The sequence below is a fragment of the Heterodontus francisci genome, chromosome 3 (assembly GCF_036365525.1).
Source record: "Heterodontus francisci isolate sHetFra1 chromosome 3, sHetFra1.hap1, whole genome shotgun sequence".
NCBI classification, from domain to species: Eukaryota; Metazoa; Chordata; class Chondrichthyes; order Heterodontiformes; family Heterodontidae; genus Heterodontus; species Heterodontus francisci.
The window spans coordinates 116,969,851-116,986,390 of record NC_090373.1 but is presented as its reverse complement, the minus strand read 5'-3'; the positions used below and the strand labels follow the sequence as shown (position 1 = coordinate 116,986,390).

Below are 16,540 nucleotides of genomic sequence, written 5' to 3'. Positions count from 1 at the left end.
TTTTGATGATTTGATAACATTTTAACAAACTTCTTAGTATGGCAGAGAAACAGAAGGTACTGGAAATTCACAGCTGTTCAGTCAGTATCTGTAAAGAGAAAAGAAAATATATTGGAAGCACAATCCATCATAACTTTTCTCTTCACAGATACCAAGTCACCTTTACATGCTTTGTGCTTTTATACATAACACTGTTTTGCACTGTTGGCAGATGTTTACATCACTAATTTGTATGTGGTTGAGCACAAGATTTACTTCATTCCAGCAGCGGAGTTTTCTCTGAAGCCCTCATGTTTCTTAAAATATTTACTGTACTTAATATAAGGATTCAATTATGACACTAGCCCCACCATTACCTACCCCAACACCCCATATACGCCTAAATGAGAAGATTTTGACTGTGCCTTTAATTTTCAAAGATTAGTTACTGGGTAGTAACACTCCGAACCCTTGAATAGCTATTTCTCAACTGCATTATTCTTAGGACCTCACGGTGACGAACGAGAGAAATGTGCATCATCTGTCTGATTCAGATTTCAGCTTGTAGTATCAAAAAAGCTCCTATCCATGGATTAAATGCTGCTTTTTGCTACATCCATTGTGTAAAGAATGCAGAGTGAGTTTGACTATGGTTGAACATAAGGAAAAACAGGTTTTTATAAGAAAACGTTACTCAGCTCACTCTTCTAATACCAGAATTCCCTTACCAATGCATCTAATTTTACTTAGAACGCAAATATGTTTGCCTTACTTGGGATTATTCCAAACATGTACTACTGAGTAAACATATTTTTTCTGATATTGATTCTAGATCTACTTTTCAACTATTTTTGTCCTTTAGCATTATTTTAACATACTTTAAAGTAATAAAATAGCTTTGCCTGATCCGTACCATTTAATACTTCATATACTTTGCTGAGGTTCACCTTCAAATGCCTTCTGGTTTTCTCACAGCTCATTCCTTTGCTCAGGAACAATAATCACGTGAAAGTCGATTTGATCAGTTTTGTCACTCTTTTCTGCATCCATTCTAAACAACTGCTGATTTTTCTGATCTTTGCCTCTGATGAATGCCCAATTTCCCATTTGCTGGGTCTTCACGTTTAGCATAACCCTGGGATTTCTGGGGCACTCCTGGAGGGTGTGGAGGGAGTAAAGATGAACATGTGCCAGGCAAGATCCATTACAGTCATACAAATGAAGCAACAGTAGGCATTTCCTTTGTCTGATAACATTTTCTGGGAAAATTTCTTGCTGGCTGCCGCAGAAAACACGATGCTATGACCTGCCCTCAAACACCCACTGGCCAATGAGAAAGTACGGATCCCGGGACCAGAATAACAATTTTAAGTTGGGCCTCACTGTGTTTAGGAACTCCTCCTCAGATGTCCAGATCTAATCAGAAGCCAGAAGACCAAACTTCTCCCACACCTGATGTTACAACTCTCTCAAATATTCTTGGGACCATTTTCCAGTGGAATTCTCCTCTCGCTTTCGAATCTTCCTAGAAAGTCAATAACAACATGCAAGAATGTTCTACTAAATTTTAGAAACTAACCAACTGGAAAGAATTTCATCAATCCTTTTCAGGAAAAAGCAGGAGAAACAGAGATCAGCTACATCTCAATTGCTACTGAAGGATAAAAGTCAGTATCTTCCCTTCCTACTGATACCCTGGTTCTGTGAATATGATCAGGTTTGGTTGTTTCTCCCTTGCTGTTTAAAGGACTGAATTTTTGCTAGGATATGGCTCCACAGGCCTTCCGTAACCAGACCTAGATATCAGTCATTTTTGAACCTAAATAACTAGTGCTATTCATTGTTCCACCATTGGTGGCTATGCCGTCAGCTGTCTTGGCCTAAAGTTCTGGGATCCCCTCCCTAAATCGCTCCATCTCTGTCTTTCAACTTTTAAGACACTCCTTAAAGCATATCACTTTGGCCAAAATTTTGGTCACCTTTCTTAATATCTCATTAGGTGGCTTGGTGTCAAATTTCGTTTGATAATGCTCCTGCAAAGCACCTTGGAATGTTTTACTACTTTAAATATGCTATATAACTGCAAAATGCTATTGTAGTAGTCAATCTGGGCAGCATCACATCTGGCCTCAGTAATAGCAATCCAAGACCAGGTACCAATACAGATTGTTTTCTCATTCCTAGCCCATGGGCTCAGATAACAACTAGTTCAGGTCCAGCAATCATGTCGTGAAGGTTGTGTCTTAGTAACTTAACTAAAATATTTGAGCAAGTAAGCAGTGGATGTTGTCTACATGGATTTTAGTAAAGCATTTGACAAGATTCCACATGCAGACTGGTCAGAAAAGTAAAAGCCCATGGGGTACAAGGGAATGTGGAGAGCTCGATCCAAAATTGGCTCAGTGACAGGAAACAAAGGTCGACGGATGTTTTTGCGAATGGGAAGCAGTTTCCAATGGCATTCCACAGGGCTCAGTGTTGGGTCCCTTGCTGTTTGTGGTATATATTAATGATTTGGACTTAAATGTGGGAGCCATGATTGGGAAATTTGCAGATAACACAAAAATTGGCCATGTAATTGATAGCAAAGAGGACAGCTGCAGACTGTAGTGACAAAAGGGATTATAGCAAATAAAGCCGATAAGCTGAGGGCATAGACAGACACATGGCAGCATGTCATTGCTATAATGGAGACTTGGCTGAAGGAGGGGCAAAATTGGCAGCTCAATATCCCTGGATATAGAGTTTTCAGGCAGGATAGAGAGGAAGAGAAAAAAGGAGGGAGTGTAGCATTATTGGTTAAAGAATCAATTACTCCTGTGAGGAGGGATTATACACCAAATCGATCATCAAATGAGGCCATATGGGTTGAGCTCCGAAATAAAAAAGGGGCAGCCACACTACTAGGAGTGTACTATAGACCCCCCAAATAGTAAGGGGGAGATAGAAGAACAAATATGAAGGCAAATTTCTGAGTGCAAAAACAATAGGGCAATAATAGTTGGGGATTTCAACTACCCTACTATCAACTGGGATACAAACATGTCCCCACAAAGAAAAAGGGCGGTACTGCCAAATCTGGAGCCCCCTGGTTATCTAGATGCATACAGGGTAAGATAACGTAGAAAAAGAAAGCTTATGACAGTCACAAAAAACGTAACACTATAGAAAGCCTAGAGGAGTATAGAAAGTGCAGAGGTGAAGTAAAAAAAATTAGGAAAGCAAAGAGAGGACATGAAAAAATATTGGCAGTTAAAATCAAGGAAAACACAAAGATGTTTTATCAGTACATTAAGGGCAAGAGGATAATTAAGGAAAGGGTAGGGCCTATCAGAGATGCACAAGGTAACTTATGCATGGATGCAGATGTGGACAAGGTTCTTAATGAGTATTTTGTCTCTGTCTTCACAAAGGAGAGGGATGATGCAGATATTACAGTTAAAGAGGAGTGAGAAATATTAGATACGATAAGCATAATAAGAGAGGAAGTAGAGGAAGGGTCTGACGTCCTTGAAAGTGAATAAATCACCAGGGCTGGATGGATTGTATCCCAGGCTGTTAAAGGAAGCCAGGGAGGAAATAGCGGATGCTCTGAGGATCATCTTCAAATCCTCACTAGATACAGGTGAGGTACCAGAGGACTGGAGGTCTGCAAACATTGTACGAAAAGGGTGCGAGGCATAGACCAAATAATTATAGGCCAGTCAGTCTGACCTCGGTGGTGGGCAAATTATTAGAATCAATTCTGAGAGATAGGATAAACTGTCACTTAGAAAGGTATGGAATACTCATGAATAGTCAGCATGGATTTGTTAAGGGAAGGTCGTGTCTTGCCAACTTCATTGAATTTTTTGAGGAAGTAACAAGGAGGATTGATGAGGGTAGTGCAGTGGATGTTGTCTACATGGATTTTAGTAAGCCATTTGGCAATGTCCCACCTGACAGACTGGTCGGAAAAGTAAAAGCCCACTGGAACGTGGGGAATGTGGCGACTTGGATCCAAAATTGGCTCAGTGACAGTAAACAAAGTGTAATGGTCGACGAATGTTTTGCAAATGGAAGGTGGTTTCCAGTGGTGTTCCACAGGACTTAGTCTTGGGTCCCTTGTTGTTGTGGTATATATTGATTTGGACTTAAATGTGGGAGACATGGTTGAGAAATTTGCAGTTGGCACAAAAATTGGCCGTGTAGTTGATAGTGAAGAGGATAGCTGAAGACTCCAGAATGATATCAATGATTTGGTTGAGTGAGTGGAAAAGTGGCAAATGGAATTCGATATGGAGAAGTATGAGGAAATGCACTTGGGGAGGGCAAACAAAGCAAGGGAATACACAATAAGTGGGAGGAAATTGAGATCTTGGAGTGCATATCCACAGGTCCCTGAAGGTGACAGGACAGGTAGATAGAGTGATGAAGAAGGCATATGGAATGCTTTCCTTTATTGGCTGAGGTATAGAGTACAATAGCAGGGATGTACTGCTGGAACTGTATAAAATGCCGGTTAGGCCACAGCTGGAGTATTGCGTACAGTTTTGGTCACCACAATACAGAAAGGCATAATTGCTCTGGAGAGAGTACAAAGGAGATTTACAGGAATGTTGCCAGGGCTTGAAAATTGCAGCGATGAGGAAAGATCGGATAAGCAAGGGTTGTTCTCCTTAGAACAGAGAAGGCTGAGGGATGACTTAATTGAGGTGTACAAAATTATGAGGGGCCTAGATAGAGTAGACAGGAAGGACCTGTTTCCCCTAGTGGAGAGGTCAATTACCAGGGGGCACAGAATTAAGGTGATTTGTAGAAGGATTAGAGGGGACTCGAGGAAAAACCTTTCCACCCAGAGGGTGGTGGGTTTCTGGAATTCACTGCCTGATCAGTGGTGGAGGCAGAAACCCTAAGGTACCTGGACCTGCACCTGAAGTGCTGTAACTTGCAAGGCTACAGACCAGTTGGTGGAAGGTGGGATCAGATTGGGCGGCTAGTTTTTTCAGCTGGCACAGACACGGTGGGCTGAATGGCCTCTTTCTGTGCCGTAACTTTTCTGTGGTGCTATACATGGTTTTGCACAATATCACACTGTTTAAAAAGTGAGAAGCAATCAGGTTGGGTTGCTTTACCTTTCTCCTGTTATCTGTTCTGTTTGTTACACTTTGCTTAACTCATCTTCTGTGCTCCCAAGATCCTGGGTACGTCATATTCACAACTGAGCATCTTTTTCTATGGGCAACACCGGCAAAGATGTACTGTTATTGTCCACCCTAATAGCTTCGAGAAGGTGGTGGTTACTTCTCCTTGAATCTCAGCAGCCCTTGGTCTTATAATTACTGTGTTGCTATTTCAAAAGTTGTTAAGGGTCAAACACCTTTTGCAGGACTACAGTCATGTGTAGTCCAGACTGGTAGAGACATTAGTGAACTAGTCTACAGTTCTGATGGCTATCTTCCTGGCACTAGCCTGTAAATTACCAGATTCATTTAATTCAGTTTCATACGTGCCAGAATAAGGTTTGAACTAACCACCACTAGCTTCCTGATCCAATCCCATAACCCCTACACGACAGTTAACAATGTGGTTTCTTGTGATGTCAGTAGAAGATAGCAATATCTATTAGCTATGTTTACCTGGGACTTTCTGTAACTGCCTTGACTGATTTAGTTCTCTTTGTTTGATATCCTAGGTTCATGATGGTGGTTTTGCTGCCATCCTGATTACTGTGAACTTGATTTGTTCTTTTGGATTGACCTTCACATAATGGACAATTGTTATGTTGGCACAAAAGGGGTACACTAAACAACTGTATACTACTCGATTACTGTATGCTGACAATTATAATTAAACAGTTAAAAACAGACAATGCTGTTTCTTAATTCTGTTAAACTGAAGGTGGTCAATTAAGTAGTATTGCAAATAACCTGATCCAATGATCCAAAGATTTTATCTTCTCCCTCTGGCCCTGTATTCAATAAAATAAACACTGCTCAATTCCTTTTTTCTTAATTTTGAGGCAAGTTCAAGATTAGGAATTTGATGGGGAAAAAGGTGGGAATTTACATCATGCAGAATAACATTATTAAATGAATCAGAGTAGCAATAATTGTACTGTATGCACTCTAAAGAACAAAAGGGAAGTAAATACATTTTTAGAATATAATTTACAACTATACATCATAACTCGCTCAGAAGTTTTCAAATCACCAACTCTGGTTTGACCATCCCAAACAATACCACATATCTCTCTCTCCTTGGTTAAGTTCTCCATTATCCTAGAATCATCCTGGAGTTTAGAAGAATGAGGCGCCAATTAATTGAGACATACAAGATTCTGAAAGGGCTTGATAGGGTAGAAGCTGAGAGATTGTTTCCGTTTGTCGGGAATCTAGAACACGGGGGCACAGTCTCAGGATAAGGGGCCAATCATTCTGGACTGGCCAAAGACCAAAAGGTCTGAAAATTAATGGCCAAAGACAAAAAAGTCTGAATTTTCTTTTGACAAGGCATCATGTAATTATAGCACTGTTAATGATCTGTAATGAATGCAAATGCTTCCAGGCCACTTCAATTGTCTAGTTTTCCCTCGATTACCCATCAAGACGGTGAACCAATGGATTTGTATAAAATCACCAAAGTGACCTCAACATTCCAACATTTCAGCATTTAATACAGTTAGTCTGCACAATTGTAGCTGGATAAACTCCAGCAGTACCCCTGCATGTATCTGAGCAATCCTAAAACCTTAGTTAAGAGGGATATTACTCCACAGAGAGTTCCGGAATAGGCAGAAACCATTAGGTACATGTAGATTATGCATTAGTTTGAATGGGGGACTCAAACATGGTGATGGATTGCATGTGTCAAACATAGCTGATTCCATCCAGAAAAGTGCCACAAGTGGTAAACCTCTCTCAGGTACCAGACCATAATCATCCGCCAAGCTTCAATTGCACAAAAAAATGTCTCAATAGCAATCAAAATGAGACACTGGAATATAATAGGTCAAGTTGTTTCAAGTTAAGGAAAGCTCCCGATCGAGTAAAATTCCAGAATCTAAAGCTTTTCAGCAAAACTGAGAATGCTACTGCAACAATTCACAAGGTGAGGACTAACTAGGAACTGCTGCTTCCGACCTTTGAGGCCGCTTTATGGTTTTCCGAATATTAACCTATATGTTTATGAATATGAATGTGTGGCACCTCTGATGCGTTTCCAAGTCAAGTGCAACCAGTGCGTCTCGGTTCATTAGACAGAAGTAAACTCGCAAATCAAAAAAAGTGCTGTGCAGCACAGTGAGGTCGTGTTAAGGCCTCAAACTTCAGCTACTTAATAGATGTGCACTGCCTTAAGTTAGGGCTCCTGTTGTCATTGCTTCATTATTTTTTTAAAACCTTGCTGGTCTGAAGTAAAGGTTTGCATGTTCTCCTTTTGCAAAGTGATGCAAATTATATAGGCTTTATACAGAGGCGGATTTTGCTGGCATCTGCAGTGCTTTGTAATGCATTTGGTTGATGGGACTGAGTGTGTACACTGTCAGCCCCAACAATAGCACTGAAGGGGGCAGTGGGCTTGTTTCTCCAAAGGTGTTTCAAGACTTGCCCTTCATTTTGTTTTACACAACTTTCCTGATGATTTATGAGAAGTTTTTTTTTAAGTACTCCAGGAGCCTCCTGAGCGGCAGTCATTCCTACCAGCAGTGTACCTCTCGCCCAATCAAGTGCAGTATATAAGTAGGTTTGCAAAAGAATAGGGGGATTGTAAATTGGGCAACAGAGAGTTTTGGGGGCGAAAGCATCCAAAAGGACCATTGTGGCTACTTTCAGGCAGCTGACTGAAATCTGTAGATTCTGTCAACAATAATCGCCAAAGGAACAGAGTCTAAACATAGCCTGTGTTTGATGAATTGTGCAGCAGCTTCTTGAACTAAATTCTGAAGTTATTTGCGCTGTAGTCAGCAGTATTAGTTGAGTAAGGAGATATTGAGCGAAACATTCACATGCACTGAACCAGAGTGAAGCTTCCATCTACAGAGGCCACCATTAAATCTATTGTAGCCCCTAGACTGTGAGGGAGGGGATTGTGACAGACTTCGCAAAACACAATGCTCCAACAAGTATTGAAAGCAAGTACATCTTGCAGCAGGGCAGTGAAAACCACGAAGCTGCCCCAAAGTTCAGAAGCAGCAGTTCCTACTCGCAGCAACTGTCAGTTGTGAAACAGACAGTTGTCATTTTTTTTTTAAAGCTGGTCTGGTCAGATAGGAAAAAGCCAATGGCAGATTTCTAAAACCCCAATATTGGAAATCTGCCATTTGGCAGAAATTTCTCATCCCTGTAAAAAGTAGGGTGGATAATGGGGAACGAGTAGATGTACTGTATTTGGATTTCCAAAACGCATTCAATAAGGTGCCACATAAAAGGTTACTAAACAAGGTAAGAGAACATGGTGTTAGGGGTAATATATTAGCACGGATAGAGGATTAGTTAAACAACAGAAAACAGAGTGTCGGGATAAATGGGTCATTTTCAGATTGGAAAACTATAACTAGTGGGGTGCCACAGAGATCAGTGCTGGGGCCTCAACTATTTACAATCTATGTTAATGACTTGGATGAAGGGACAGATTGTACTGTAACCAAATTTGGGACGATACAAAGATAGGTGAGAAAGCAAATTGTGAGGAAAGCAGAGAAACTGTAAAGGGATATAGATAGGTTAAGTGAATGGGAAAAAATTTGGCAGATGCAGTATAGTGTGGGAAAATGTGAGATTATCCACTTTGGTGCAAAGAACAGAAAAGCAAAATATTATTTAAAATGGAGAGAGACTACAGAATGCTGAGGTACAGAGAGATCTGGGTGTCCTCGTACATGAATCTCAAAAAGTTAGCATGTAGTTACAGCAAGTAATTAAGAAAGCAAATGGAATGTTGGCATTTATTGCAAGGGGATGAAGTATAAAAGTAGAGAAATCTTGCAACCACTGTACAGGACATTGGTGAGACCATACTTAAGATTACTGCGTACAGTTATGGACTCCTTATTTAAGGAGGGATATACTTGCATTGGAGGCAGGTCAGAGAAGGCTCACTGGGTTGATTCGTGGAATGAAGGAGTTTGTCTTATGAAGAAAGGCTGAGCAGGTTGGGCCTATCGTCACTGGAGTTTGGAAGAATACGAGGTGATCTTATTGAAACATAAAAGATTCCAAGGGGGCTTGACAGGGTAGCTGCTAAGAGGATGTTCCTCCACTGTGGGGGAATCAAGAACTAGGGGACACAGTTTCAGAATTAGGAGTCTCCCATTTAAGATGGAAATGAGGAGAAATTTCTTCTCTCAGAGTGTTGTTAATCTTGGAATTCTCTACCTCAGAAAGCAAAGGAGGCTGCATCATTGAATATATTCAAGGCCTAGTTAGACAGATTTTGGATCTACAAAGGAGTCAAGGGTTATCGGGGGCAGGCAGGAAAGTGGAGTTAAGGCCAAGATCAGATCAGCAATGATCTTACTGAATGATGGAGAAGGCTTGAGGGGCCACATGGCCGACCCCTGCTCCTCTTTCTTATGTTGTTAGAAGACAATGAAAAGGTCAGAAACATTCGTTAATGAATGCAAATAGCAGCACTAGGGAAAAAAAAGCTTCAAGCAAGAGGATAATACATAGAATAACTTGTCATTACTCCACTACAATTGGATAATTCTATAGCACAATACATAAGAAATAAAACTGTCACCTAAAATATCAGATTACAATTATTTAACAAATTCCCTGAATTACCTGTAACAAGTCAAAGTTCATTTGTGGTTTTGGCTATCATGTCACAGCCTCAATGCATTCCTAGATATCACAAACACACGATAAACCATTCAGCTTTCTTAATCTTATTCTGATACTTTTTCTTAAAACAGGAAACAGAAAACATTTCCTTTACTCAACTCTTCAAATATTCTCAATAATTCTAAGTCTACTTTTGAGTTTGCAATTTTTCAGGTTAAAATACTCAATTTTTCCAATGTTTACAACAATTACAATAACTTACAAATCTGAATTTAAAAAAAATAAAGCTTCAAAATAATTTGCTGGCTGTGACAATGGGCTATTAAACAGAAGAAAATGGAGCATTCTCCTATCTGAAACATAGACTTAAGCCCCATACAAGGCTGCTGCACCTTGTACTAAATCACACTAAAGCTAAAGACATACTAAGCTCAGGGTGCACACATCAACAGTAATGCAGTGACATTCTTGCCTAAATCATGCTTTAGATGTTCACTTTTTCTTTCATCTAATGCTCCCATGTCACCTGCCATTCCTTCAAGAGTCAAATGGGATACATAATTTTCCAACCACTGACAACCATTCTAAATTCATTCATAAACTATACAACTGTAAATATTATCCATACAAAATCCATAGAACATCGTGAGATGACATTTTCCTTTCTCTCTCATAAGAAAGACATTGTGAACTCACAAACGAGGTGCAAAGGAATTAAGCGATTGAATTCAAATATTTAAATATCATGACAAAGGCATTTCCAGCAATCCACTGCACCCTCCTACTATAGTCACACTAAGAATACAGTTTGTTTAGCAACATGCCAAGGGCCAATTTTCAAAATTAACATACACACTGGGATAATGCACCTTGCCCTTGAATGAAATATTCAGCAAATACACACAGCAGAGTATTGCATATGTTAATAATGTAGACATCACAATAAGTGTACTTTAGAGGTTTATTCATCATAGTAAGTTTACAGATATAAAGCATAAATATCATTTTACAGATGTAAATCACAACTACGAAAGACATAAGAAATAGGAGTGGGACACACACCCCCTCGAGCCCACTCTGCTAGTCAATAAGATCAAGGCTGATTCTCGATCTAAACTTCACTTTGCCAGTGATCCCCAAATTCTCTGTTTCCCCAACAGTCCAAAAATGTATTTATCTCAGCTTTGAGTATAGTCAATGACTGAGCATCCACAGCTCTTGGTACAGAATTCCAAAAGATTCATAACCCTCTGAGTGAAGAAATTTCTCATCTCAGTACTAAATGGCCGACCTCTTATCCTGAGACTACTCTCTCTAGTTCTAGCCTCTCCAGCCTGGGGAAACCGCCTCTCAACATCTACCCTGTCAAGCACTTCAGAATGTTATACAGTTTAATGAGATCACCTCTCATTCTTATAAACTCAAGAACATATGACTATTCTACTCAATCTTTGCTCACAGGGCAATCTTATCAACCCTCATCAATCTTGTGAACCTTCGTTGCAGCCTCTCTAAGGCACCTATTATCCTTCCTTAGGTACAGAGAATAAAACTGAAAACAACAAAAGCATCTTTTTCTCTTTCTCTATGCATACCACAAACCACGTTCTTCAAATCTGACTGCAAGACTGACAACTGACCATATTCAGACTTCCAATATAACAAAAATAACTAATATTTACAGTAACTCATAACTGCAAATTGTACTAAATATATTGCCAATGAAATATGCTGCCAAGTCACTTCTTTTATGTGTTCTTTATACTGTTACACTTTTTGAGGTCACACTTTGTTGACAGACTCAAAGTAAAACAGCAGCAAAACAGAACTGAAGGAAGGGAACATGCAAATCAAAAGTGAGAAAAATGACTAGATAATTACCAATGAGAAACTGCTAGCAATTTATGAAAATATTCCTGAATCCTGAGAAATATGGTACCTCCAACACTCCCTCAGTACCACATTGTGGCATCAACTTACAATTTGTGCTCAAGTCTCTGGAGTGGGACTTGAACCTGCAGCCTTCTAACTCAGCGGCAAGAATGCTACCAATGAGCCACAGCTGACACCTAAAATGACCAGTCAATATAACAGAATTACACAAGTTAAAATTTGAAGCAAATTCCCAGTCTGCTGATCACCTTGTGTTTAATGTTAGCTATGAGACAACAGATTAGTTGTGCTTCTGCTAGCATTAAAATCATCAGGTTTGGATTATACCCAATGTGCTTGATTTTCTGCAATTTGGGAACAGCACAGAACTGGCAACATAATCTCTCAAGCAGCGCTACCTGCACTTGAACAGCAGCAAAATTTTCCACAAGCTACATAACTAGATCAGAATTGTAATACAATAGTAGTGAATAAAAACAGTGAAAAGTACAGCAACTCTCCCTATGTATATTACCCTGAGTAATTCCAACACAAACATTATAATCAACCCTCTCTTTGCCTTAAGCCGGAAACAACTTCCAGTGTAATTAAGCAATTTAGAAAACTTAGGAATTAGAGCACAAAATTTCTTCCTGCATTGTAAAGGATCATTATGCAACACAAATAGCAGCATTACAAGAAACAAAAGCAGAGAACTGAAAAAGAAGGGAAACGGAAGATGGTACAACACAGTAATAACATCTCATTACTCTGATACATCAACATAATCCAACGACAGTCATTCTGAATGAAACAGATATATATATAATCTCTATACACATTCTGTCATATGTAAAAAGTACTGCATATAGTGCATAATTCCTGGTCACATTTCAAATTTTCCAAGTTAGCAGAACTTCCAACTCCCTCCAAGCAATGCCACTGGAGATTTACAAGCATATGTACACATATACGTATACTTTAAAAAAATAAGTTTCCCAGCTGTATGTCTCATCCTTGAAGTTCTGATAATTCAGAAATATCAATTTAAGTCTCGAAAAAGCAAATTGCTGTTCAACCTTACCAAGATAGCAGGTACTAAATACAGAAAGAATTTCATTGTTATGACATAAGTAAATAAGAAAAAGGAGTTGGAATGGGCCATACAGTCCCTCAAGCTAGCTCCTCCATTTAATAAGATCATGGCTGACCTACAACCTCAACTCCACTTCCTCACTGCACCCCCCCACCACCAAATTCCTATATCCCTCGATTTCCTTAGAGTCCAAAAATCGATCGATCTCAGTCTTAAATATACTCATCGACTGAGCATTCACAACCCTCTGGAATAAGGAATTCCAAAGATTCACAACCCCAAGTGAAGAAATTTCTCATCTCAGTCTGAAATAGCCATCTCCTTATCCTGAGACTATGTCTCCTAGCTCTCGACTCTCCAGTTGGGGGACATGGCTCTCAACATCTACCCTGTCAAGTCCTTTCAGAATCTGACATGCTTCAATGAGATCACCTCTCATTCTGCTAAACAGCAGAGAATTCCCCATTTTCCCTCTCCTTTCTTGAATCATGGGCCGGGATTTCACGTTGGGCGGACGGGAGCCACTGACTGAAAAGTTGGTGGTAAACCCGCTTCCGCCTTACCTGGGGATCCGACCCGCCTTTTACAGGTCCCAGGCTTTAATTGTTCCGAGGCAAGGGAGGACATCCCACCTCATTGAGCTGCCGGCCATTCAGCGGGCCAGCAGCTCTTAGACTCATCAGCGCCACCAGGAGCAGTGGCCACTGCTGGGACTGCAGCCCAGCCAAAGACATGGAGCCGGGAAGACAGGTCGGTTTTGGTTGCCTCACCGGGGGTAATTAGTCGGGCCTTGGCGAGGCAAGGGTGGTCGGTTGTGGGGGGTGGGGGGGGGGGGGGGGGAAGGGAGGTGTGTTGGGTGCTGGGGTTGGTTGGGGTAGTGGGAGCTGCCCTCCATCAGGCACCCTGTGCCCAATGAGCAGACCCCACCCCCCCCCACCCACCCGGGGACGATCGGAGCCGCCTGGTTTTCACAGGCGGCTTTTCCCGGCTCCAGGACACCCGCTTGACATGCATAAAATCCGCATGGAGGCGGGCGAAGGCCCTTAAGAGGCCATTAAATGGCCACTTAAGGGCCTTGATTGGCCTGGGGCGGGAGGGCCGTTTTTCGTGCCCCCACTCCCCCAACCCTACATAAAAGGGAGCTGGAGACGAGAACGAGTCGGGAAATCCGTTCGGAGCATCCCGCTCCATTTTACACCACCCACCCCCACCCCGCCACCATCAGGCTCGTTGGGGGGGCATAAAATTCTGGCAAGGTGTTACATTTGCTGCCTTCCAATCCACTGGGACCTTTCCAGAATCTGGGGAATTTTGGAAGATCACAACCCTCGCATCCACTATTTCCATAACCACATCTTTTAGAACCCCATGATGTCGACAGTCAGGTTCAGGGGGTTTGCTGGCTTTCAGTCCCATTAATTTCTCCAACACTTTTTCTTTGCTTATACTAATTACTTTAAGCTCCTCATTCTCTTAACCTCTGTAGTTAGCCATGAATGGATCTCTTTCCCTGTGTAGTTTTTATTTCTCAATAGAATGTAGATTCATTGAGAATTATGAAGTATTTCTTTAAATGTTCACCATTATTCATCTATCATAACCTTTCAATCTAATTTCCCAATCTACCTCAGCCAACTGGTTCCTCATACGTAATTGGCTTTAAGTTCAATACGCTAGTTTCAGACTTATATACAACACTCTCAAACTTGATGTGAAAGTCATATTATGATTACTCTTTCCCAGAGGATCCCCTACTATAAGATTACTAAAGAGCCTCATCTCTTTACACAAAATAGTCTCTTCCCTGGTTGGCTCCACAACTTATTGTTCTAGAAAACTGTCTCAAATGCAAACTACTTTTGCAGCTTTGATTTATCCAGTCCATATAAAGATTAAAGTCCCCCATAATTATTGCATTGCCTTTATTATAATCTCTCATTTCTTGGTTAATACTCTATCCAACAGTACAGCTACTGTTAGTGGACCTATAAACTAATCTCACCAGCGTTTTCTGACCCTTGTTATTTCACGTGTCCATACTGAATCTACTTCCTGCTTTTCCAAGGCAAGATTATTCCTCACTACCGTCTAGTGTCAACCTTTATTATCAGGACTACCCTGCTTCTTTTCCATTTTGTTCTACTTTTCAAAAGGAGAAGATTTAGTTTGCAACCTTGGTTACTATTCAAACATGTCGCTGTAATGGTTACTGGATCAAAATTATTTAACTATTGTGCCATTAATTTGTCTATATTTTTACGAATGCTTCGCACATTCTGATAAAGCAACTTTAATTTTAACTTTGTACAATTTACCTTTGATTTGGCCTTATTCGCTGATACACTATTGCTGTTAAACTTTGTGTCCCTTCCTGTCACACTCTGCTTATCTTTATCCAAATCACCACACTGCTCTGTGGTCTTTACTTTTCTCTTTAGATTTAGAAATTTCCCCTCATTTCAACCCTTCCCCCTTCACCAGGATACTGGTCCCAGCCTGGTTTAAGTGCAGCCCATTCCAATGGTACAGCTCCTTCTTTCCCTGGTACTGATGCCAGTGCCCATGAATCAGAACACCTGTCTCCCACACTACTCCTTGAGCCACACATTCAACTCTCTGATCTGACCCTATGCCAATTTGCACTTGGCTCAGGTTTTAATCCACAGGTTATTACTTTTGAGATTTAATTTGGACCCTAACTCTTCAAACTCCCACAGCAGAATCTCAAACTTCATTCTACCTATGTCATTGGATTCCCAGATGAACCATAACAACTGAATCCTCCACCTCGCACTCCAAGTTTTTTTCCAGCCACGAGGAGATGTCTTTAACCCTGGCACCGGGCACGCAACACAACCTTCGGAATTCCTGGTCACAGCTGCACAGAACCGGACCTGTCCCTAACTATACAGGCCCCTATCATTACCACATTCCTTTTCACTGCCAACACTTTCATGACTCCTGTAGCACAGTGCTATGGTCAGTTTACTCATCCACCCTACAGACTTTGCCCTCATCCACACAGGCAGCAAGTATCCTGTACCTGCTGGATAAAGGCAAAGGCCAAGTCTCCTCTAGCACCATACCTGGTATCCCGTGTGACTTGCAGTTACACCCTCCTGGGCCTGACCACTAACCAGTCCTGTACCACTTTCTAACTTAAGGGGTGTGACAGACTCTTGGATCTAAGTGTCCAGCCAACTCTCCCCCTCCCTGATATGCCACAATGTCTGCACCTCGTAATCCAGCTCAACAAAACTGAACTGAAGTTCCTTGAGATGCAGATAGCAGACACTTACTGCAGGTGTGGTTGTCCAAGATCACAATGCTCCCTCTGAACTCTGAAAATGCTGCAGTTGCAGCACACCACCTGCACTGCCATGCTTACATAACTTTGTGTTATTTATTTATTTAGTTAATTAAAGAATGCATTTACTCAACTTAACTTATAGTTTTTAGTTCTCTAATCAATTACTTGATTTGGTTCAAGCTACAGGTAAATTAAATCAAATATTTACTGGTAACACAAACCACTACAGGTATTGGAGGCAAAAAGTAACACCTCCTTCCCCCTCTGCACCAAATCCCCAACTTTTACACTCTGCAATGTTCTGAAACCATGCTGTGCTGACCACTCCAATTTATCTTTAGAGCAAATAATATCCTTGGACTGGCAGAAACTCTATAAAATAAACTTCTGTTAAAAATACTTATTAGCTTACAATTTTTTTAATAATGAAAGTTAACTACACTCTATTTACTTGCTGGTTACTTTCCACCTTAGCAACATCTTTGTTCAACTATCTGAAGTGCACATACTCTGTAAAGT

The 16,540-nt window shown here is 40.8% G+C and overlaps 2 protein-coding genes across 2 annotated transcripts in view; one reads left to right on the top strand and one right to left on the bottom strand.

Moving 5' to 3' along the window:
* nt5dc1 (5'-nucleotidase domain containing 1) overlaps positions 1–16,540 on the bottom strand; it is a 706,882-nt gene that overhangs the window by 629,793 nt on the left and 60,549 nt on the right. The window lies entirely within an intron of this gene.
* The window catches only part of LOC137353530 (collagen alpha-2(IV) chain-like), a 79,597-nt gene that overhangs the window by 51,673 nt on the left and 11,384 nt on the right, over positions 1–16,540 (top strand). The window contains exons 19-22 of the mRNA XM_068019903.1: positions 812–863; positions 5,242–5,432; positions 6,852–7,068; positions 8,286–8,399. Coding sequence (XP_067876004.1) covers positions 812–863; positions 5,242–5,432; positions 6,852–7,068; positions 8,286–8,399 — 574 coding nt within the window. The remainder of the gene's footprint in view (positions 1–811; positions 864–5,241; positions 5,433–6,851; positions 7,069–8,285; positions 8,400–16,540) is intronic.